The sequence below is a fragment of the Melanotaenia boesemani genome, chromosome 21 (genome assembly GCF_017639745.1).
Source record: "Melanotaenia boesemani isolate fMelBoe1 chromosome 21, fMelBoe1.pri, whole genome shotgun sequence".
Lineage (NCBI taxonomy): Eukaryota > Metazoa > Chordata > Actinopteri > Atheriniformes > Melanotaeniidae > Melanotaenia > Melanotaenia boesemani.
Window position 1 is genome coordinate 11,676,084 of NC_055702.1, and position 24,780 is coordinate 11,700,863.

Consider the following 24,780-nt stretch of genomic DNA (forward strand, 5'->3'; position numbering starts at 1 on the left):
ACAAGCACTATTGCTCAACAGATTTTTTTCAGTAGATATTAATTTGTTACTGTTAACAAATGCAGCACAACAAAACAATCATAAAGAAGTGCTGCACTACCCTGTTTTCACTTCTAAAAACTGGCAGTCTGCACCTCTGATGGAAAAACAGTGATCAATATAGTCAAAAGCCAAAGCTTTTCTCCTCTGAACTGAATGGTGCCTGTGAATGGGAGCTGCTGGCAGCTTTTTTCCTCTCTTAATTCATTTGGGACAATGAAATAGTGGTTGGAACCTGCTGGCTGTGTCTTCAGCACTGTAAACATGAGCACACAGAAAGAGGCTGCGCTCTGCAGGAGCACAATACCGCATGCCAATCACGGCAGTGTGACCACCGGAGTTTCTGGGTTACGCAGATTGGTCACCACGGAAACCCTGTCTGCCTCCAATTCAGCTTCTTAAGCATCTGCAGTGTTGCCATCCTCATTCCCTGAACTACCAAAAAATAAATAAATAAATAGAAGAAAATAAAAGAAAAAAGATGTTGCTATGACTGTGAGTTCTGAAGCATTACTTGATGGAGGAAGGTACTTTTTTGTGCTCAGTACCAAAACAGAAAGACAGACACTGTTAGCAACTAGCTGGAGAAAAGAGTGGAAACTGTTAATTAGCATTTCTAATTAACATAGGAATTAGCATGAGCAGTTGTTTGTCTCTGTGTTCTCCCTGTGATGGACCGGTGATCTGTGTAGCCTGCCTCTAGCTTCTTAGTGGCTGGGGCATGCTCCAGCATCAACCCTGTTGGGTTGAATGTCATGTTATTATGCCCTTGTTTAATTCTGAGGCTTCATGATTTTTTTTTTTTTTTTATCTGTTCCTGACCACATCTCAAATCTAATCTGAGATGAGTAACAATGGATTACATTATATACTATAAATAAATAAATAAAAATACAGAGAGAGTATGTAGAAAAACTAGGTGCATCCACATTTCTTCCATATGAACCAGCAGGGTAAGTTGCAACCAGGTGCTGATAAGAAATGCTTTTGATTAAGTGATCGTCAGCTAGTGTGAGATTCTCTATAAATCTGAGGTTTTGGCATTTTGTATTGTCTGAACCTGGTTTCTTAACACAATGCCAATGAGGGAAGACATCAGCAGTGATATGAAAGAAGGGATTGTTGCTGCCCATTAATCTGACAAAGGTTATAAAACAATTTCCAATTTAGAGCCCATCATTCCACAGTTCTCAGATTACTGATGTTTCATTAAAGTAAAAAACATGGTTAGGGCTAAAGTGGAGCTGGACATGATGTTATATATCCATCTTTTCAACTGCTGGACAGCTATTGTAGCAGCTACTACAGTACTTGGGCAGCATTACATTGCCTGGCTACCAATTAAATTCAGTGAGAGATTTAGATAAGCTCTTGTTGACACCCTAACATCTCATGAAATTCACACGGTTGTCTTAGTGTATTGCTTATTTTAGGAAATTGTAGGCTATAATGGAGCCTGATGACTTAACTATAAACTTCCAGGACAAAATCTCCAAGCTGCTATGTTTACTTCTGTGTTGTAAAATACTCCCACTTCTGTTCTGGTTAAACTGATGTGAACACAGGCCGGTTCACTAGTAAGCACCAAGGTTCTGGGACTCAAGATACTATGGATGCTTGCTATTATTATTGCATATTATATATGCAGAATGTGGTTAAAATAAATGAAGCTTTAACTGTAAAATATGTACTTGGATGGCAGCATACACACGGTGCTCCATAACCACCTGAGAATGCAAGTTTGTTACACCATGTGATGTAAAGCATCCCTATGCATTCACAGTTCATGGTAAACTAGAGAGCTCCTTTGTTTATTAATGTCAGTAAATAATAAAAGGGAATAATTAAAGGTGAATTTTATTATTGCTAAATTAATTGATAATTGATATTTGGGTCCAAGACTGTAGCCTGCAGCAGCATGCATCTAAAGAGAAAAGTTGCAAAAGTGAAAGCTGCACTTGTTATTTTTTAAATAATAAAGATTTTGTGCAGAGGTTTAATGCAAACTAGCAGAGATTGTATCTGACTCATGTTGAATGAGAGCACATAGCCTGCAGGCCTGTTCTAATCTTTAATCTTGCTGTTTGGTTTTCTCACTTCGTTGTCTTCTGCGTCATCTTGGTATTATCATTAGTATCTGAATTAATAAGGCCGGCATGAAATCCATGTCATGGTTAGCTGTTCGCAGCTCAGTGCAACACTGTGTTGTAATTTTAACGTCATATGCACGTGCTGGTGGAAACATTCTCTAGTTTTGCTGGGTCAACACTGTAAATGAACATGCTGACACACATTTGTGCCAATGCATTAATTAGGTCAGGGGAGTTGATCAGTACTACTCATAACTGGACTGTAAATATGTGAAAACAGGGTCATGGGGTCGAGAGAATTTTCTGTGGTTTTGCAGGTTGTTAAGTGTAAAGGGCCAGATGTGGGGAAGGCTACAGGATAACCTCTGCAGCATTTAATGTGCACCACAGCACAGCAACTTCCATTTTCTAATGGAAGAAGTTTGAAACAACATGCAGACTTTCTAAATCTGGCTGCCCTGCCAAATTGCCAAAATTAGCTATCTAAATAAAGAGGAACAGCACTTTTTTTTTTTTGAGAAGATTTAGACTATAATCAGGAGTAATAATCTGCCAGCCCAGTAAGATAAATAAACGTTCTAAGATTTCCAGAAATAAGAGGCGTATTTGCACAAGTGAGAAATATCTTAAAACATGGTGTGAAACACTCATTTCATGCTGTTTATAAAGCACAAACCCCATAAACTAGCCTGTTAATGCTTCTTTTGGTGTTTCTTTCTCACTTTGAGAGAAAAAATCTTAAAATGAGCAACACAAGATGATTCTTTTGAATTCAAGTAATTATAGTTTTTAAAAACAAGTAAAAACATTTAAACTAAGTGAAATCACTGATAATGGATTAGCTTTCATTGTTCTATTCGCTCCACTGGTGGTGGCTGGAGCAGACTGACAGAAATGTGCCAATAAGACTGCCCTCTTTAACAATCACCAGTTATTCATAGACCAGAACTGAGTCATTGAAAAAGGCCTTGACAGCCTGGTTTGGAGTTAGTTTTTTTTTTCTTATTAAAGAACTTGGAATGAATATATTTCACCAATCGTTTTAAGATATTTCTCGCTTGTGAAAAGCTGGAATTTTATTTTTCTTATTTCAGGAAATCTTACTAAGTGTCTTTATCTTACTGCACTGGCAGATTATTTTGCTTAATTATAATCTGAATCTTCTTTAGTTAAGTGTTTCATTTCCTAAGATTAAGATAAATTTTTGCAGTGTGTGTGAATTGGTACTAGGAGATCTTAAGAAAATGTTTTTGTAGCTAAAATTGGGTGTGAAAGATACAATATTTTTAGGATTTAGTAACTAAGTAAGAAATAAAATACATGTACTCTCAAACATTCTGCTCTTGCCGTGTAAATTACTCTGAAAACAAGATCCAAAAAGAGATTTTGGCTGCATATAAGACTGTAAAAGTTTGTTAGACAGACCATTTTTGCAGTAACTAAGAAATCAGTAACAACTACAAACAAAAGAGTTTTGTAGTAGAGATGTGAGAATCTTACAGAAGGAAGCATCAGAGCAGCACTCCTCCTTTCAGATCTTTATGGCTGAGTGAACAGAAAGAACTCATTCCTCATGAAAATGCACATGACTGCTCTCGGGGAATTTTCCAAAAGAAAAAAAAAAACGCATGAGTAGTTTTCAGATTATGACAAGCAAGACCTTTTGATCTGATGAAGCAAAGATTGAACTATTTGGCTGCAAAGTAAGGCATGGAGCATCACTCTGTTATTACCAGCCATGCAAACATGGTAGTGGCAGCATCATTCAAATTTAAAATGTTTATCATAGAAGTGAGGTTTTTCCTGTTTTTGTGGAAGATGTAATTGGAAGTTATTAGACAAATATTAGTGTACAGTTTACTTTGCAAAGCACCTTACGCAGCATCACTGCTTTGTGATTCTGCACATCTTAATAAAAGGAGTTTTCTATACCTGTGGTTCCCCTTTTAGGTTGCAGGGCACTGTCTTAGGTTGAAAAGCATCAAAAAAGCCAACACACACTCATACCTATAGTCAGTTTAGAATTCCATTACTTAACTTTGTGTGTGTTTAGAGGGAAACCACACACAAAACAGTGGCACCCTACACAAATACAATGCAAAAAGGTAGAATTGATTATTTATTTATATTTTTATGGTTTGACGTGTGTAGAAATTTGATAGTCATGGACACAGCGTGCAGATACATGGTTTATGAAGATGAATGAACATCTGTAATCCATAATAATTTATGCAATCTTACTTTAATGTGCATTTTAAAATTAAATATAGAGAATATATAGAGAACATGCTTTAGGTTGGTTTTGAGATTTTGCTTCTATGTGGTTTCAGACTGCAACCATTTTTTGAGGCTGTGTGACAAAATTATGCAGCTAACCAGTGCGACTTGGAAAGATGCTTGTTTTATTTATTTCCATTTTGTCATAAATGCACATTGCCATCCATCTGTATAAGAATTATGCTCATAGGCTGTTGTTTTGAACTGTCAGTTAAAAGTTTTTTTCTTTTTTTTAAGAACTTTACGCTGCAGGCCTAAATTTCCGAGGATAAGATGGACAATCACTTTGTGATCTCTCTTGGACAAAAGCAAATCTTTGATACGAGATGATTGTGCTTTTTATAATGTAAAAATATTGAAAAGAAAGAAACTTGATGTGTTTCATGTACTGCTGCTGTGGCCAAATATTAGTTGAACTTTAAACACAAAACAGCTGTAAAGTGTTTCAAGAACCATGAAGCATTAAGTGAATCAATAAAAACCGCTGAGCATCTGCCACCAGCATTTCAAAGGCAGAAATCCATCTGATCAATAGAATCCAGTGTATCTACCACATTGTAGACCAAAAGGAAGGGCTGCCATTGTCTATAAACTCTAATCTTACTGTTTTCAAGCAAATCTGTCTTTCACAAACAACACATGTAGTTCATTGGAAGTGACACTAATAGACTGACCAGTAATTTGTTGGCATTCCCTCTAAACATTAATATTTATTCCAATCTAACAACATTAATAAAAAACATTTTGGTAATATGCTAAAAATTGAAGGTGTAATTCAAGTATATATTCTATGAAAAAATGTAAGAAAAAAAATGTCTATCTACTTCATGCGTTGGCTTATTATGATGCTGGTTTATTCCCAACAAAAAGCCTTCATGAAGTGGGCGGCATAAAACCTTTGGCCGGAAACATGTATAACGAGTACGTGTTGTTTCCTGTTTATGCAGGTTGTGATGCAGCTGGTTCGTCTTCTGCCCGATGGTCACAGGATGAAGAGGGAGGTGGACTTGGCGCTGGATTCTGTCAGCGAGACCATGACACCCATGCACTATCATCTGAGAGAGATGATTATCAGCTCTTACAGACAGGTACACCACAAATCCCTCCGGGATTCATTAACCAGTTCCCAGCCAAGAGAACAACTACTTTACTTGAAAAATATCTGTTGTGAGTAAAAGGTGAGCTGGCAGTTCAATTTAGGTGTAGTTTAGGGTTAGGATTGGTTATTAAAGTTTGGCCTTGGGAATATATTGTGGATCTTCTGGAAGTGAGAGCTGAAATAAAAAATGGCACAACCAGAATGAAGGTTTTTTACATGTATATCAAATGTAATGATGGATGGTTGCAGTTTGTCTCAGGAAGTAAAATCATATCAGAAGAAGAACAAAGGCTGAATACTTATGAATCAGTAGTTTTTGCATCAGGATGCAAGCTTCATGGAAGATGGTTTTAAGTGCAGTTTCACATGAAGCCCCATAGATGGACTCAAGAGCTAGTTTTTAACCACTTCTGTTTGAGTCCCAGAGACATCATTGAGAGGAATCCAGTGTTGTGTAGTTATGAAGTTCGAGGCATAGAAAAGGATTGTAGTGTCATTATTACTAAAACTCACAAGAACTTCTTTTGCTCATGAATGAAAATAGAAAAAGGCTGGTATTAAGACTTGAGTTTTTTGTAATTCATGGTCAAAATATTGTTATAGCACATCTTACAGTTGTGAGCTGCTTATTTTACTAGATGCTGTGAATGTCTGTTGATATAAAGAGCTTTTTTTCAATGAATATGTTTCATAATGTGGAGGAAAAGGTTAAGGGAAATGGCTGAAGTAGAGAAACTCTTTTAAATTCTTGGATTGCTCAGCTTCTGAAAGACCTTCCTGGCAGTTTTGACATTGAGTTTAATTTTAAAAAAGCATAAAGACAACAAATACAGTTTGTGGTGGGGTTTAAAGGTCTCTCCAGATTCTTCAGCCTCTGAAGTACCACAACTCTGTTTTAGCCATTTGTAATCAGACTAATCGTGGTGCCTCTGTGCACCCTCAGCCGTTCTCAGCACACTGGAGGCACCCAGTCCTGTCTCCACCATATCAATGGGCCTCATTGTCCTATGAACCCTGTCTTTTGCGTATATTCTCCCTCTGCCTGTCACTTTCTGATGCCAGGCTCCAAGAAAAAGGCTCACTGTCAGCTCACTTTCTAATCACTGGGGTACTTTGTATGATAAAAACATTACATTTATGAGGTAAAATGCATCGTCCAAGACAGTAAATTAAAAATAATTTTTTTTATGGTTATGTCCTTCACTTTTTTAAGTAGAAGTTGTTGTGTTTCTTCCCTTCAGATTGTACACTATAGAATTTGCCACCACTAAAAGCATCATAAAGAAATGCTTCATGAGTGGACGTGCCCACGAGGAACATGATCAGTGTTTTAGCTTGTTTTAGCATCCATCTCTTCTCTGTGATCTATCAGCAGTTTTGTTATGAAGAACACACTTTTAAGTGCTGCAAGCATCTGCATGTTTTCTTACAAAGATAATTCTTAGGGCAAGAAATTCAAAAGGTCAGACAATCATGCAAATCTTAACAGCCATATTTAGCAAACTTTGCTTCACAAAGTTTTAGTAGTAAACACTTGTGGGAGTGTTCGGATGGCTGTTCTGGTTCAATTTAGACATTTGTCCTCATGTACTTGACTTGCTAGTTGTGCTAAATTACGTTTTTGTGCTTGTGTTTATTAGATTTCTGTAATATTTTGTTATGTAATGCTTTCATAACAAGAAGAAATGATGGCCAAAAGACAGGAATTGCAGCTGAATTGCTTTAAATTAAACCTGCTGCAGTGGACCTCAGGTTGGCACAGTTTTTATTGCAGTTTTTCCTGTCCCATCAGCAGGCCAGGTGATAAACCATGCCAGATGTTGCTACAACCGGCAAGCAGCAGCAGACTAGAAAAAGGGGGAGATTTCATCCCCCATCGTTTAAGGCGCCCTTTTACCCTCTGTTGACAGTGGTTGGAAAATGTGCCTTTGATAGCGTGAAACTATATTTACACTGAGACACAAGCTGTCCACCATCTCTCCTAGGGGTCTGAGAAGGGAGGTGGGTGTTTTTCTGTATATCTACGCTGCAGATATATGCTCCAATATTAGGGCCAAAACAATAGAGGGACTACTTCCTCTTAACTTCTCTGTCTTCTGTGCAGGCATCAGCTGCAGCGGCTTTTAAATATCTGAAAAAGTTAAAAAATCAAAACATATTTTTAAACTTATTATCACATCAAGTCGTTACCATTTTTTTCTACCACCTTGCTTGTTTGACTGATGCATCCTCTTGTTTAATCATTAGCCTTCACCTTCTGTGTTTCTTATCATGATACTCCATTTCAGCAAGCAGTTCTATTTTAGCATCAGATTTTGACAATCTAAAATCCAGATCTTAATCCTTTTGTTGAGCGAGAGTAGCAGCGATCTTCCTGTGTCAACTTTTCTTGAAAATGTGATGCTTTTCCACCCAGGTGGTGAGAAACACATGGGTTGAGAGTGAGAGGGCTACAAATCATGCTTTCTGTGTGTGTGTGGGTGTGTGTGTGTGTGTTCAAAGAAAGGCGCTCATGGTTTGGACGGGGCAGTGGAAAAATATTTTCAGAGAGGGAAGAATGCTGTGAGCAGGTTTTCTTGAAGAAAGGTAGAGAACGTCTTTTAAAAAGATGACTTTGAGCTCCAAGTTCATGGAGGTTGAAGAGGCCGCCGCAGTACTGACAGCAGGACCGATTCTAATAAAAAGGTAGAACAAGGGAATTAGAAAGAAAGAAATGCAGAATTAGGAAGAACAAAAATAATAAAGTGGGAAATTAAGTGGCAGTAACTACAGTATGTTTTTCTTCTTTGGATCTATAAGTTTAGGACTGTATTTCAGTTTCCTCTACATCTAAAACGTCTTTTGCTCAAGGGTTTTAGTGTGAACAGTTTTCAGCTCAATTTCTTTGACCACTTGACATAAGTGGGGTAGTTACACGGTGCAACTGGCAACATAGTGGACAAATATTGGCAAGAAAATGACCTCATTGAAATTTGGGAGAAGAGAGTTGGAAGTAGCTAATCTTTGTTTGGTTTTATTCAGAATTTCAAACTTTTACTGTGCATAATGTAAGTTGATGTTGAAATTATTTTAATTTGGTATTTTATTATTGCTATTATGTAACACACTGTGCTGCCTTTTGTATGAAATGTGCTATATAAATAGAATTTGATTGATTGAAGTTTATGGGTGATTGTTGGGGGGATGTTGCAGCTGCTGTAAATCAGCTTATGTTTAGTAGGTCATTTAGTTTAGTTGAGGTGTTTGTATTTTTGTTACTCACCCAGTATTGGCAGGTCGACTGAACCTGCAACATTATTTGGTTGTAAATTATAACTGTGATTGTGATTAAATGTGATAAAAATGAGTAGTAAATAAAACAATTATTATTACCTACGTCAAGGTGGAGGTCATGTATACAGCAACTGTCTGTCAGCAACATAACTCAAAAAGTTTTGGACTGATTTTGATTAAATTTTCAGTAAATCTCAGAAATGGAATTTTCTTATATCTCAAAAATAATGCCCACAGTCATTGGCAAAAAAAAAAAAAAAAAAAAAAAAAATACAAAATGGTATCGTGGTAGATGTTAAATACACTTTGCACTCTCTGGGTGCTTCTAGTTTGTTTCTTATTTTTAAAGATCAGCTACATAGTTGCAGTTTACATAGGATCAAATCAATCAATAAATAGATAAGTAAGAAGATTAACAAATAGTAATCAAAAAGTGTCATTATGTAAGTCTATTGAAGTAATAAGAAACGGTCGTGTATAGTGTGAGAGGTTTTATAACCACGAGACTCTATAATCTACTTCAGGTGAGTTTAGCTCACAGATGCTGCTTTAGTAAAACAGCTCTACTGTATATGACAGTTGAGTAGTAATCAACAGGCTTTTCTTTGTGTTCAGGATGAAAAGTCCCCAAGTAGTGTTGTAACTTGTTATGGAGACACTGTGGTCTCTCTTTATTACCCACCATTGACTATAACCATTACTTGACCGGTACCTTGTCAAGCCCAGGGCAAGATATGCCTCATTATGTTTTCTTGTCTTTTTATTTGGTAGTTGAAGTCTCTGTTGTTGATTCATCATTGTTTACCCATTGGAACTATCACAAATTTGTCCATGTTTTGCTAGCAGTGCAAAATCTCTCAATTTTGTTTAGCCTTGCTAAAAAAAATAATGCAGCGGTTCCATTAAAGTCCAGGAAAGTTATCATGTTGTGCTGCTAAATCTATCCCAGAGTGGTCTGTTGCTGACCTGGCCTACCCTTTGCTTTGACCCTTCTGTAAACCCCCATCTTGCAGAAAGGTCACCCCACACACACATGCTCACATATACACACAGTAAACCTGACATTGCCCCAGGCCAAAAAAAAAAAAAAAATCATGGATAACTACCTCCAAAGGGATTCAGGATATGCATTCCCAGTAGCGCCTAATCATTTCACCGGGAAAGGGTTCATCTTTTTCCAAACTAGCTAGCTACTGGCAATAAATAAGTCAGGAATACAGTTGCAGCAGTGAAGTGACTCAAATGCCAACCATGTGGGATATGCCGAAGTCGTGTCTGGGTTGACTTGCTCCAGGAATTACACATGCACAATGCCACAGCGGGGAACCTATGTTTCATATGTGAGGACAGTTGTGCAGCAGATGACTCTTGTCTTAACTGTGCCATAACTGCTCCCATAGAGCCAACAACTCACACAGTCAGGAAGCAACTACAGACCTGCCTCGCCAAATGGATTTTTCTTTCACACCGAGACAGCTCACTGTAAATGTTCTCTTGTGTTGTTCTATTATTGAAAATAATCATTTTAATGGCACATGTTTCACATGTTTCACATGCTGACATGCTGACAGGATGACACGGTAAGCAGATCCATCCTAAATCAGATCCATATCAGATGGTTTCAGTAGCCTCAGTGTGTACAAACATGTCACAATTAACTGTCTTTTACGTCCCTGAAGTGAGACAGACGTCACAATCTGCACCAGAGTAGGCGGGATGTGGTGAAATATAATTAATGGACAAAACAAAATATATCATAACTATGTATGATTGCACAACAACTTCGAAACTGATACACACATGCTGACACATGTAGCTTTCATATTTACTTCAATAATCAGAGCATGCTGCATGTGCATGTGGGTCACACTGGAATCTGATGGAGGTCGTGTTTAAATTATAATGTGAACAATCACAAAAAATCAAATCAAATCAAATAGATCATCAAAAGATTGGAGTCTAGTGTTAAGACCAGCAGTGTGAACATAGCCTTACCTTACATTTTAATAGTGGTGGCAATAGGGGACCTGGATATTACACAGGGACGCACTGGCTCAAAAATGGTTGAGAAGCACTGCTCTAAATAATTGAAACCTACTTGAATTCATTCAGTAAGATAGACACTTGTTTATTGAAAATTAAATGCAGGTGGTTTTGTTGCTGAGTTTTAAAGCAAGTGGAATATTATATATAAATGCTATTATTCCCAGTTAAGGATAGAAGGAATAGGGCATTAGAGTGAAAGCAATAACTTCCTGTCCTTTTTTGTGACATTGCATGTCTCAGGGTAAGACGGCAGCAGACCGGTCTTTTGTTGTATGGTTATAACAAGCCAAACTGATATAATAAATAAGTGATGCAATAAAGGAAAATAAAGGAAAATACTGAAATTGAGAAGAAAACCAAACATGAATGTCATCTACACAAACCCAGCTTAGAGTGTACAAACTGTCTGTTTTGTTCTGACTGAGAAGTTTATGTACAAGGCTTGATGCTGAAATGGAAAAAAGGCTACATCAAAGAATCTATAATCCATATAATTAACCCTTGCATTCTGTTCAGGTCAAATTTGGCCCGTTTTGACAATTCGACAGCACTGAAAATATCCTAAACATCATTCTTTTTGTCTAAAATTTGATGACTTTTCCTAAAGTGATACAAAATACACAAAAATTTAAATAATTTCTAATTCTATCCTTTTGTATCGCAGCTACACATTTTTGCACAAAGGGTGTTTTGGGTCAGTTTGACTCGTATCTATTGTAATAAATATATAATAAATATATTAAATAAACTACAAATTAATAAATTTGGGTTGGTAGAGGACTCATATCGTTATAAAGGTACTTAAGCTGTCATTTTAGTGACAGACATCATGGAAGCAAGACATAATGTACAACATGCCCTTTGTCTGATCCTCCAAGAGGAGGAGATTGCTAGTGATTTGGAGGAAGATGAAATTAGATATTATTGCAGATTTATGGTCAAACAATAAATTTATCAGTTCAGTACCAGAGATCTGTTGTTAACACTATTTTTCCTTATAGTTTAATGTGTGTTTTTTTTTTTTTTGTCTCTCACCTTGTTAACCCATCTGCTATCAGATACGAGGTGGGCTACACCCTGGAAAGGTCTCTACCCCCAAGAAATAGCATTAAGATGGGAAAACAATGTAAATGAATAAACAAATCTTTGGTAGAATTGAGGCCTTACAAGGTGAAGACAATGCAAGCTTAACTACTGAGGCTGGCAAAAAAAATATCCCCTTCTGTTTGACCACAATGTGGTGTGGTTAACAAAAAAAACATGGCCCTGACAGCCTTGAGGCTTCCTGAAAAAGAAAAAGACAATTTCCATTAAATGTACGCAGGTCCATTTACCCTCGCTTACCAACCAGGATTTATACAGAATGCCATTTGTGGCCAAGACTACAAATTAAACTGAAGAACTCCTGGAAGTTTTGGAAACATTAGCTGACTGATTAGCTGTATCTTGCTGACGTTACCGTTTTACTACCTTTGTGTTGGTTTTTGCATTCACATGATATTTTTGTATCTTGAGAGCTCAGTAAGTTATTGATTCAAACTGGGAGACTTATGTGCTGCGTTGCCAGACATGTGCATGTACAAAATGTACCATAATATGTGTGGTTAATGTTGGCAGATATTCCAGTCTGTGTGTAGGCTAAGTTGATGAGCTCTGTCTCCTCCTTTGGCATTTATAATCTCAGTTCACCAGACATGTTGAGTATTTATGCTTATTCTTTTGTCCAAAAGGCTGGCCTGTTGGTTTAGAACCATATTTAGGGTTTGTTGCAGATATTTTTCAGGTTCACTTTAGCACTTAACCTTTGTCTGATCGCTGACAACTGCTGTGGAAATTTGAGTAAAAATAATAAAGTTGGATTAAAACTGTTTGTGGAGAACATATCCACAAAATTTTACTTGTGAGTGTGAGAAGTTTTCAAGCTTTCATCTAGATGGATAGATTGTATACAAGTGGGTATATACAGTGTGTGGATTGACACAGCTTTCCCTTAAAATCCTCCTTGGCTTTGACGTCATGATTTAATCAGCACAGTGTGGCTGAGCGACTGGAAAAAGACACAGCATTGGAATCTGCAGAAACCATTAACATAAAGGCATCTTCGTCTCCTCCTCTTACCGGCTGCTTCATGGCTGCTCTGCGCTTTTAAAAAATGATTTTCGGGCACCATCTTGATCTATAAAGAGCACTTCTCCAACTTAAGGCCAGATGATATATAACTTTAAATGGCTTTGTTTCTGGCCAACCTGGCAGGTCTGTTGGATCAGGTGGGTGGATGTTCAGGTTTAAAAAAAATGTAAGGTTGCAAATATATATAACCCAGATTAATATATCTGAAATACTTTCATTTACTTATCCAGGTTTTTCAGCATTAGCTAGGTGAACACACCTGGATGCTAAAGGTGGTAGTAACATGTCATAATGGTAATAAATTTTAGGTTTAAGCACACTGAAAAGAGAGAGTGATATTAGGAGCAGTAACTAGTAAAAGAAGGAGGCTTGGGGAAAAGATAGTATGCCTTAATGAAAACTTTTTAAAAATGGCAACACAAAACATCTGTAAACAATGCCGCAACACTGGAAATTGTCCTCTAGATTTCAAGAAATAATTTATAACAGAAAGTAAAATGATATTTTCTTACTTGAGACATAGTTTGAGATCACAACACATGTTTTTTGATGAAAAGACTAAAATGACAGTCGTTTTGATCTTTCTCATAGATTGGAAAAAAGGTCAGTGATATTGAGTGTCTATCCAAACACAAGATCAGCTGATAAGTTCTCGCAATTTACACCATCTGCAACAAATTGATGCACTACATAAAATAAATTTTGTCCTAACTGTTGAGTGTGTGCGTTTATATTTTTGTGTATTTACTTTGCAGTCATGTTTACTGTATTATCTGAAGGATAGCATGTCAGCAAGCAAAGCTTACATGTGAAGAACGTATTTAAGCTCCTGCTTGCACCGATTTTACCCTAAAAACTCATACTTGAAACATGTCAAATCCTGCATCCTTGGTTCTGCGTTGCTGGGATGTGTCGGTGCGCTGAAATTCCAAGGCAAAAATGCGGCATCATGACATTTACCACCTTTTCCATTTATGTTATGTCTTTCAGGAAAAAAAGTCTTATTGATACAATCACGTTGATATATTAACATGGTTTTGAAAACGTGATTTTCATCCATTTAATTAAGACATGAAGTAGCGTTTTAACATGCAGCTTTACATCACCATTTTAGATCTCTTTATGTGATTTACTTAAAATACTTGTTCGTTTGAATTTCTTGTATCGTCGTGTAATTTGTCTTATCTTTTTTCTTTTGGTCCAGATTTTATTTGTTGGTTTGTTTGTTTGTTTGTTTGTTTATTTATTTATTTAACAAGCTAACTTGTAAACCATACATGTGAACATGTGTATTAAGTGAACTTTCAAGGTCGGTGCAGTTATTTAAGCCTATTTTAATTTGACAGAAGTTTTACATGGAATTCATACAACCTGCCTAAGAATATTAACTGCCCCTATTATTATTATTATTAAAGGTAAACAATAGCAACTCTTTCAAGTTTTTAGCTTTGATAAGAAAAGCTCAAATGAAGTCTGGATGAGGTGGAATTTAGTCAAATTTCTATCAGACCTGGGTTTGGCACCACTTAATGAAGTTACCTTAAAAGCAGTGTGTATGCTTGATGATGAGATGGCTATATGTTGACTCAGATTTCATGCAGCCATGTGTAGGCTTCCTGTTCATTCTAGGAGTTTGGTTTAGGATTTGAGTGGGAGGTGTTCTTGTAGAATCTGATGAATAGCTGTTTGTAAAAACTGAAGTGGGAAGGGCCAATATGGGCTGGCCTTTTTACCCTTGCAACCACATCAGCTGGTAATTGGCACCATATGTCAAACAGACAGAAACCTCCATAATATGCTCTGTAAGGAAAAGTGAAAAAGTTATAGGAAAAAGTTAAATTGATATTCAGCTGTTGCAAAAGTAAAGTTCAGCTATAAATGTATCACCTTTAAGTTACCATAGTGTTTAGGGAAGTGGATTAGCGTAGTGTTTCCACCTCAGCAGGTGTCTTCCTGTTATTCAATTGTGCATTAACTCACCCTAGAGAACCTGCGAGCTTTCTTTTAGCCAGTTTTGATTTAACATGTTTATCTGGCTGAATGGCTGTTAATTGTAGTAGATTACTACCAATGGTGCACCTTGAAGAAAACATTTGGCTATAATTTTCCCAGCTGGATGAGAAGTCCTGGTGTATTTAGGGCTGTAAAGTAGTTTTAAAAGATGGATATTGAGGTGACGCATCCAATAAGGGTTTTTTTTTTTTTTTAATTTCCTAGTCCAGGGAATACAGTCAGTTTCAAACTGATGTCTTCGCTGACTTGTTAATGAGGTGGGAGATGGTAAGACAAAGTGATCAGTGACAGTGCTTTGTGTCTTTTTCTTGAAAAGCAATTCGGGATGATCCAATGCTAAAGATGTACATAAGTTTTTAGTGCCCTCTAACACCCCGGTGTGCAGAAAGTCAGTGTTTTGATTAATCATTAGCATTAACTGCTCCGACTGACCTAACAGTGCATCTGCACTCAGATATACATAACAGATATATACTCTGGGTTGTTAACCTTTTTCATCTATTTTGTTGAACGTCTGCCAACAAGAAAATATCAAACTGACCATTTAGTCTTTCACAAAGACTTCTGTTCTAACACCATTTTATATAAAACACCACAACTAAAGGTGACAGAGGCTCATACTCTCTGCAGCTCCCTTCCTCTGAGCCTGAGATCTGTACACTCTGTTTATCTTTTTTTAAAAGCAGCTAAAAACCATCTTATACAACTTCCCTTTGCTTAGCTTTTGTTATTGTGTTTTATACCTTTATGTTTCTTGTATTTTCTTGTCAAGCATTTTTTTTTATTTTTATCTTGATATGTGCTATATAAATAAAATTTTACGTTACTTTCCAAATATGAGTGCAAAAAAATGTTTTTAAACTTTTTTTCTAAACATAATTTGACATATTTTAAATAAAAACCAAGACCAAGATACCAGTTTTGCATTGCAAGTGTATTTGTCTTGTTTGTATGTTAAAAATAAAATAGGTTTAGTTTCCCTGGAGGAGATGGTTTCATATAACTGAAACTCCCTGCCATACTTTTGCTTCAACAAAGGATTATGTTAACAAGGTAAAAAGATTAAAGCCTAAATCAGCTGGAGTTCACATCAGTCTGTTAAATTACACGTTGATGTGACTCACAAACAAATATTCACTATAAAATGCCGGGATGATTTTTATGAATCTCTAAATTCACTTGTAAAATTTAGCAGTCTGCAAAAAGCCAAATAGCATTTCCAAACGATGGCTGCCACTTTGTGTTTTATGTTGAGTGGATGCAGTAGTTTTATATTTGGGTCCACTTGGAGCATTTTTGAAACAAAACATCTGTTGTTCAGAAGCTACATTTCCAGTGTAGTTCAGAGCTTTTTTACTGACTTTGTGTGTGTGTGTGTGTGTGTGTGTGTGTGTGTGTGTGTGTGTGTGTGTGTGTGTGTGTGTGTGTGTGTGTATGTGTGTCTAATGGTATAAGTAATAATTGTTTGCGGCTTATTTAGATGTGGTAATAAATAATGTATAGTTGTACCTAAGTAACTTTAATGACTGTACAACCCCATGCTGTTGTGTACAGTATCTGTGCTCCTCGCAGTGTGTATAAAGAGAAACATCTGCTTGCCACTCTCTGTTTTCCATTTCTTTTTCCCTCTTATTTACTCACTAATTAGAGAAACTAGTTGGAAGTAGAAAGGCAAAGTAAAAAACATTTGAAATGCATAATTAAGTGTATGTCCTTTTGGCAATTATCTATAGACGTTTATAATTAATGTAATAGTTTTTGCATGTGAACTTGATAAAAAGATTTATACAGTCATTAATCACCACTATTTGGGACATTTTGGTTTTGCCTCCATTATTTGCCTATGTTCAAGTACAATGAACCAAATAAAGACAGTGCTGTGCTTGTGTTTGCTCTCAGGTATCATGAAGAAAAGAGGATTGGGAGCCTGACGTGAAACACAACATTGCCTAGTGTATCACTATTCTTTTCACATCAAAGTCTATTCAGCTTCCTGACTATCTTTGCTACTTACATAAAGGTACAACCATGCCCGTTGTGGCCCTATAGCTTTTATACAAAACAGGGGGAGTAGAAAAAGACAGGTTAGTTTAGCATAAAACCAGAAACATGTGAACAATTAGCCAGCTAGTTTTCAGTCATGTACCAGCACCTCTTTTACGCTTCACTTGTCATCCAGATGTTGGTTATTGCCAACTTTTTGCGGTAGTCATTCCTTTTGGACCTCATAAGATTTGTTACCGTTGGTCAGAAACCATTTGTGTTTACACATTTCTCACATATCAACATTCATGCATCTGTTTTCAATACACATCTTATCCTATTCAGGCTTGCAGAGGGGCTAGCACCTATCCCAGCTGCCAAGTGAGAGGCAAGGTACACCCTGGATGGGTATCCAGTTTATCATAGTCTGTTTGCTTTGATTTGTTTTGTGTGTGATTGCTTCTGTTTTTAAGATGCAAAAACTGTTTTCTTATGTAAAGCACTCTGTGCTGCTGTTATGCATGAAAGGTGCTTTATAAATAAAGTTTTATTTGATTTGATTAACCAGGGCAACACTCTGATTAAAGGAAGTTCTGTTTTGTGCGTGTTTTACAGCTAACTGCCATGCACAAGTGCAGAAATGAAATACAGATTATACCAAAAACATGCCAACTTGAATATTACCATCATATAAACCAGTAAACTATTTCAAATCTGCAGCAGTTGTATTGAGGAAGAGTGGAAGACGCTTTTCCAGTCACTCAGTTACCAGAAAGCTATCTCTGTTCTCATGAGTGATAAAATTTCTTAACCACTTTCACATTGTCCTCCCTCAGAGGTCCTCTCAGCCAACCAGCATTCCTGGACTCTCAACAATGGTATGTGCTTGGCCAGCCTCCCCTCTCACTCAGGGTTGAGGAGAGCTCAAGTCGTTCATTATTGCATCTCAGCAGCTGACCTACCAGTCGCCGCTATTGTTCTTAAAGACCAGGCGAAGTTAAAAGGATGCGCCAGGTTCTGAATTTTTTATTCTTGTTCACTGTTATGCCAACTCAGTCTTTTTATCCTTTAATCTTTTAAAGGGGGAGAATAAAAAGGAACACGACCCTTTGGTTTTCACTTCCCAAAAGAAAAAGAAAGAGATGATTTTTGGTTTGAAATAAAACGCTGACAAGTGGATACATATTATCTCACAGCAGGATTGTCCCGAACCTCAAAAATGTAATACATCTTAGCCGACATTGTTTTCTGAAGGAATTTCTGAAAGTGCATAAGAGGCCGCTCAACCTCACATATGGTTTTCTCCATGCAGACAGACAGATGGCAGCCACAGATTTAGTGTTCAGCGGATTTTGGAGGTGTGAATTATGTAATCTCTGAGAGCTGATCTCTTTCATGTGTGGCTTACAGTGTGTGAGAGAGCTCGGTGGCTTGTGCACGGAGAGCTGCCAGGCTTTGACACAATGGATTTTAAAGCTAAGAGATGAAATGTTGAAAGCCTCCTGGGGGTGCAGGGTACACCGGGTAATCAGGTTCACTAGTGTTCACCTACCCTTCCACTGTAGTGATTAATTGTGTGTTGTATTATTCTTCCTCTGTGCGCTGGCAGAGTTGATAGACAGCACATTTATTGTCTGCCTAGGTGTAGTTTCTCCTCTACTCTGTGACAGATGCTTGGAAAACTTAAGTCTAGCCACAGCTGTTTGGGAATGGACAGGAAATCCCATCCATCCCCCTCTCTCTGCTGCGTCATTCAGCTCTGGAATGACTGTATTATGGTGTGCTATGCACATTTCAAATTAGTTCTAGCCCACCTACTTTGTAAACTTTATTCTTTGCACCCCTCCCAAAATAATCAGTTAGCTGGCAGCTGCAACTCTTTTATATCCTAAAAACCCACAAGCATTTGAATTAGTCATCCTTAAACAAAATAAAATTTCAGAGGACCTTGAGTTATACTACGCTTTGTTGCTGCATTTGTTTTGCTTTAACCCTGACTGACATGATTTCCAGTCCAGTTGCCACGCAGCTGGATGGCAGAACTGATCACTCTGTGCCTCGGACTTTTCAAAGTTGCAAGCAATCTGAAACAAAAGAAGGGGACAAGAAAATGCAGCATTGATGAAAACATGTCTGCCTTCACTTTGGTGCTTCTCACAACCTGCAATTAAGCGACCCAAATGCTAACATTACTTTGTGAGGGGGTGCATGTAATAGTGCTGTTGTGTTGTTCATTTTGATAGGGCTTTTTTTTTTCATTTAATTTTAGTGTTTATTGTTGTTGGCGTATTTGTAGGGATTTTATAAAAAGGGATTAGTTGAAAGCAAAATTAAACCAACTGCATAAGTGAAATTTCTATTTATCTTGATTTATTTTCATGCAGAATGACATTCCTATTTTATTATCCAGCACTGGCTTTTAAAGATATTTTCCCCACCCTGCTGACACTAACTTAATCCTGTGAAAGTACTATTATCTTGTCTTGTGAATTACAATCAGGGGAATTATAGGAGCATCTTGTACTTTGGGTAATTGCACTGTTCTTGTGCTGCTGACTATAGGGTTTGGCAGAGAAAATTTGAATGATTTAGTAATGTAACCATAGTGTTTATTTCAAAGCAGTGGGGTTAAAAGCTCTTGAGAAGCACAGGGAATAAACAACTATAGTGAAGACTAGGTTGTACTGCAGGTGGTATTGTGTGTTTACTGTCAGTTTTTCTTGACAGCTTACCAGATTAACTCCTTTCCAAATCTCAAATGGTCTCCACTCACCAGGTGGATAAAAGGGCAAAATTAAATATTTTGAAAAGGAAGGTGGGATTGTTTGTAGAAGAGTGTAAATATTTCACACAGCTTGAAATCATATAACTGCAATCAGACAAATGTGCTCAATCGAAGAGTCTCTGCACGAGTTATGATTCCTATTAAATAGACGTTAGAATTTTGTGATCAACTATTTCTAATGTAACAAAAGTGTGTTAAAAAGATACCACAATGCTGTTGATTCATTGGTGTATTAATGACTGCTTTGTGGAAACCCTTAACATCTTTTTTCCCTTCTGTGCTCATGTATTATGTTTATAGATACAGCTCAGTTCTTAAAAAGCTCTTCTTTTTTACATATTTCACTGTTTTTTGTTGTCAGATAGCAAAATAAGTGTAAAATTTTGACTGAAGAGGACCATTTGTACAGCTCGTGTCCCTTTGAAAGCACAGGAAAGCTGCTACCCCATTTGACAAAACCACGTTTAATTAAATCAGACAATGTCTCTGAAGAGGTTTTGGCTGTGTTTACTTGTACAGTAATAGCTCAAGCAAAAAGAGAAGTGGCAGAATGTCTTGATTGTTTTCTCTAGATGTCTTTCAGTTACCATGCAGCTGCTGCTTTACTTTCTCTGTGCTTCCAAGTCGCTGGAGTTGTCATTTGTTGCTTGTCCCTTTTAAATAAGTTGCTGAAGGGGTTTTAAAAGTTACTAAATCTAGCAACGAATGCACTAAAACAGCATTATGGAAGCTGCCCACACTCCCCAGAAAGCCAACTCTTCTTTGACTGGTCAGCTCCTGTAGCCAGATCAGGCACCGACCAACACGTTTGTGTGGCACCAAGTCATAAGTATTTTTCATAGTACTGGAAACAATTATTATGTCGATTTTGATAAAGATACTAGTTTACAGGCAATGAATGCAATGTGTAAGACAGATGACATATAAACAACTAAACACCACCTTTGATTTAACGAGGACTTCATAACAAATTGCAATAACCTGTTTTACCTTTGTTTTCCCCCCTAAGTATTTCTTTTGTATTTCCTGCTATGGAGGGAGTGTGGAGAAAAAAGCTAAATTATGCACCTTGATCACCAGGCTGAAATGTGAAATGTAATTCTTTCTGTGAAAATAAAAGAAGAAGAAAAACTAAGCACTGTGATGTAACAGCTGGACAGTTGGAGTTGTGTAAAGAGGACATTTGGCATCTTTAAAGAAGTTTTCTGTCTTGTCATAAATTTAGTCAAAGCTGTCGATGCGTTATGCAAGCCTACTGCTATACATGCACTTTAGCAGACATACACCTTGACTCGGAGGGGCTTATTGTCTCAGGAAAAAAAGAAAAACAATGTTATGTTGGTGCTGTACTGAAACAGAGTTCATGCCGACAGTTTGTTTAAAGGAGAAGTATAGGAGAAAGGAATGACAACGTTATGTAACTTGAAAAGGTTATGCAATCAGTCACTCAAACTGTTGTTGCTATTGTAGTGATTGACCAGTTTGTGTGTATTCATCAGAAGGATTAATCAAATGTGGGAAATTTGCTGGGCCGTGACCCATTGATTGGTTGAATGAAAAATCTGACTCATGCCTCTGGATTGCTTGTCTTTTTTTTAACATGATAAATTCAGTGTTTCATTTAGCCTTATGTCATGCTCTCAACTTCAGAAAACACAAAGAGTTCACAAACAAAGTAATACGCCTTTAAAGACTACTCCATTCTTGAGGCAGCTTAAATGTCAAGACAGGCCAACCATATGTAAACACAGTGTACATGTTCAAGGCAATTAGCGACACAGAACTAGCTACAGTGAAATAGAGACAACATATGGCGGTACACATACATGCATTCTACTGGGACAATATATTTTATCCATATCATACACCAACTGAGCATTGTTTACCTTTTTCCATAGATCAAAACTGATAAGAAAGAGAAGGAGTGTCAGCAGCTGCTGCTGAGGAGCTTGCAGTACCTGGAGCGCTACATTTACCTCATCCTCTTCAACACATACCTGCATCTGGAGAAGAAAAACTCTTGGCAGCGCTCTTTCACTCAGTGGATGGAACAGGTACTGGATGTTTGCTCCACTTCTACTCCTTTCTACGCTGTTCTTCAGTTCTGTCTCATATATAATTATTTCCATAAGCATCCCATTAACAGTATACATCCAGCAAAAATCCTTTTAATGGCCTCAGTGTTGATAAATAAAGACAAATGACCAAAAAACAATAAGACAAAAACAAAACAGCATTGTATGTTTAATTACTTGTTTTTCTACTGAGAATCTTGACAAGCTTGACATAAATGTCATATTTTCATCACTGTTACCACGTTGTCACCGTTTGAGGTTGGACATGCGCTTGTGTCTACTTGCTCTGAAATGGTTTGATAGCACCTGAGGGGAGAATTTTCACCACCAACTGTTTAATTCAAGGTACTCTTACGTATGAGTGACTACATTTTTTTTATTTGGTTCTCTCCACAATAACACTACTGCATTGCTGTGGGCACATCTTGTTTTTACGCCACATGAAAAAGAAGAGCACAAACACCCGGAAGAGTCTGTGTTTTGAATATCCAGGGGAAAATGTCTTCAAATACACCACTAGAAGGAATCTTATAAAACCGACAACATCTAGGCATCACTTTTTTATGCAAATGTGTATTAATAGAATATACCTAAATATATTTCCAATTGTGAGCTTGTCATCCATGTGCCATTTGGGGTTTCCTTCAGGAATTTACAAGCCTGTTCTGGTTCTGTTGAGGCCTGCTTCTTTGCACCCTGAACTTCATAGTGTCTCGTCTCTGTGTTTTTGTGGGTAAATTAATCGCTAGACCAGCTGTGCCCCTACAGTGAAGCTGAGAGTTAATGTGCATTCCAAACAAATGAGTTGTCAGTAAGTGGTACCTGGCTTGCACACGTGCACACTGCAATTAAAACCTGTGGTCCATCATGATAAAATAGAATGATGCTGTACTAGTACTGTACATTGACAGTCTCCTCACCCACTGTAGCAGCTCACAGAAAGAATGAAAATGTTTGTGAAATATTGTGAAATTTCATTTACATTTTCCTTGAATTTTAATCAAATGATTTAGCTTTCTGGTTTTAAACACTGCTTTGCAGATTTAAAAAAAAGTCAAGTTAAAGTTGCACATTTCTACCACAGACAAGCATCAGTGTAAAAATGATTTTATGTTTAGTCATAATTATAAATAGTAACATACTAAAATCCATAGTCACGCTTGGGCTGCTGCTTCAAACCCATTTTCATTTCTTAATAGTAGAGATATGGTAGAGGAAGAAAGAAAAAACTAAGAGGCCATGAAACGTAAAAAAATCACTGAAATTCTCTTTCTTCTTTGTTCGTCTTGAGGTGGATTAAACTCAAAGAAAAAATGCAGAATTCCAAAATGGTTTGGAACAATTGCTGTGAAAACAATTGTCAGAAAAAATATGCACAGTCATTCTTCCTGTTATGAATAGCAAATATATGTGGTGCATCAGGCTGACTCTAATGGCCCAGTTATGCCATGAGAAAATACAGGCATGTGCACAAGGGTCACGGACATTCTGCTGTAAAACTGGCAACAGAAAATGCAGAGAAATCAGAAATCATTACATTATCAGATAAAAAAAAAAGTCAGGCATAATGTTTTCCTCTTTCTAATCCTGTAGGCAACAGGATGATTTCTACCTTTTTGTAGTTACTGGCAAAGCCTTCTTCTAAAGAAGAAAACCCTTAAGTATCAGCTGTTGTTATTGCTTTGGTGGTTCTTTCAAATGAGGAAAATCAAAACACCCTACAAGGTTTGCAGATGAAACTTACATAAGCAAAACTGGTAACTTGTATTTCTTGTGTACAGCGGTATTTAGTCTCCTGATGTAAATGCAGACTGTATACAGGCTACATACTTGCCTCTTCCCCAGAAACCGCTTTTGAAGACATAAACACATTTATCCACTTCTCTAAATTGTTTTAAATAACGAGCCAGCCACTTTCAGCACATTTCCATGTACAGTTAGAACTGCTGAAACTCCTCACCTTTGAGTTTAATTTTTTGATGAAAACCCACTTAATGTTTTAGTATATTTTTACTGTCACAGTGCAATCAAATTTGCTTAAGTTTTATTATTCACTAGCAGCATATGAAGAGGCTTTTAAAATGCAGTTTCAGCTGTGCATTATTACACCCATTATTTATTTAACATTTTTACCTTAATTGGAATTTGTGTTTTAATTTAGTAATTATAAAGATAATGTTGTAAATCAGTACTGGGGATCCTTTTTAAGCAGGAAACATGAACTTGTGGCTCTTCTCTCTTTATTTGCCATTTGGAAACTCATTAGGGAAATGAGCCAGGGTTTAGAATCACAGCCATTCATCAGCTGAATGGAAAGCATCACTCAGACATTTAGATGCCACCTCAATACGTCTAATGAGTCTGTTTCTGATGTGCAACAAGCTTAATCCTTTATCCTGAAATGGCTAGTACCCCAAGCAAATGAAGGCTGGGTAAACGAATATAAAACAATGCCAAATAGCCTTTTTCAGGGGCTCACAAGCAAATTTCACTTTTCTGTAGCAATAATTCCACATTTCATACTCTGATCTCTGCATTCATTTTTATTTTTTACTTTGAAAAAGCCTTTAAAGAAAGAAAGTCTGGAGCATGAAGTAGCTGAACATCATTCAGTGGGTTTTACACTGGTGTATGCTGTTGGTAAGACTTGTGATATATTATTAACAGCGAACTGGCATGACATCAAAGGGCACATCCTTGTCACATACTGTCACTGATAACATGATCATACCTGTGATATCCAGCCCCAGCTGGCATGTGAATGTGCCTGAATATAAATGGAGTACTTTATCACGGCTGACTGACACTTTCTTTTTAAATAAAGCTTGTGCTCTGAACTTTCCATTTGTTGAAGCCACCTCATAAATTATGACTAACGTTTGTGATTGTTGGACGCCTGTCAGTATAATTACTACAGCAGTTTTCACCTGAAGCTTTTCATACAGGATTAATCCAAGTGGTTAGATGTTT

At 37.1% G+C, this 24,780-nt stretch overlaps 1 protein-coding gene across 9 annotated transcripts in view; it reads left to right on the plus strand.

The window, feature by feature from the left end:
• Nucleotides 1–24,780, plus strand: part of pald1a (phosphatase domain containing paladin 1a) — a 53,661-nt gene that overhangs the window by 19,947 nt on the left and 8,934 nt on the right. For all 9 annotated transcript variants that reach the window (XM_041974410.1, XM_041974407.1, XM_041974413.1 and 6 more), the window contains exons 18-19: nucleotides 5,354–5,494; nucleotides 21,634–21,789. In XM_041974410.1, coding sequence (XP_041830344.1) covers nucleotides 5,354–5,494; nucleotides 21,634–21,789 — 297 coding nt within the window. The remainder of the gene's footprint in view (nucleotides 1–5,353; nucleotides 5,495–21,633; nucleotides 21,790–24,780) is intronic.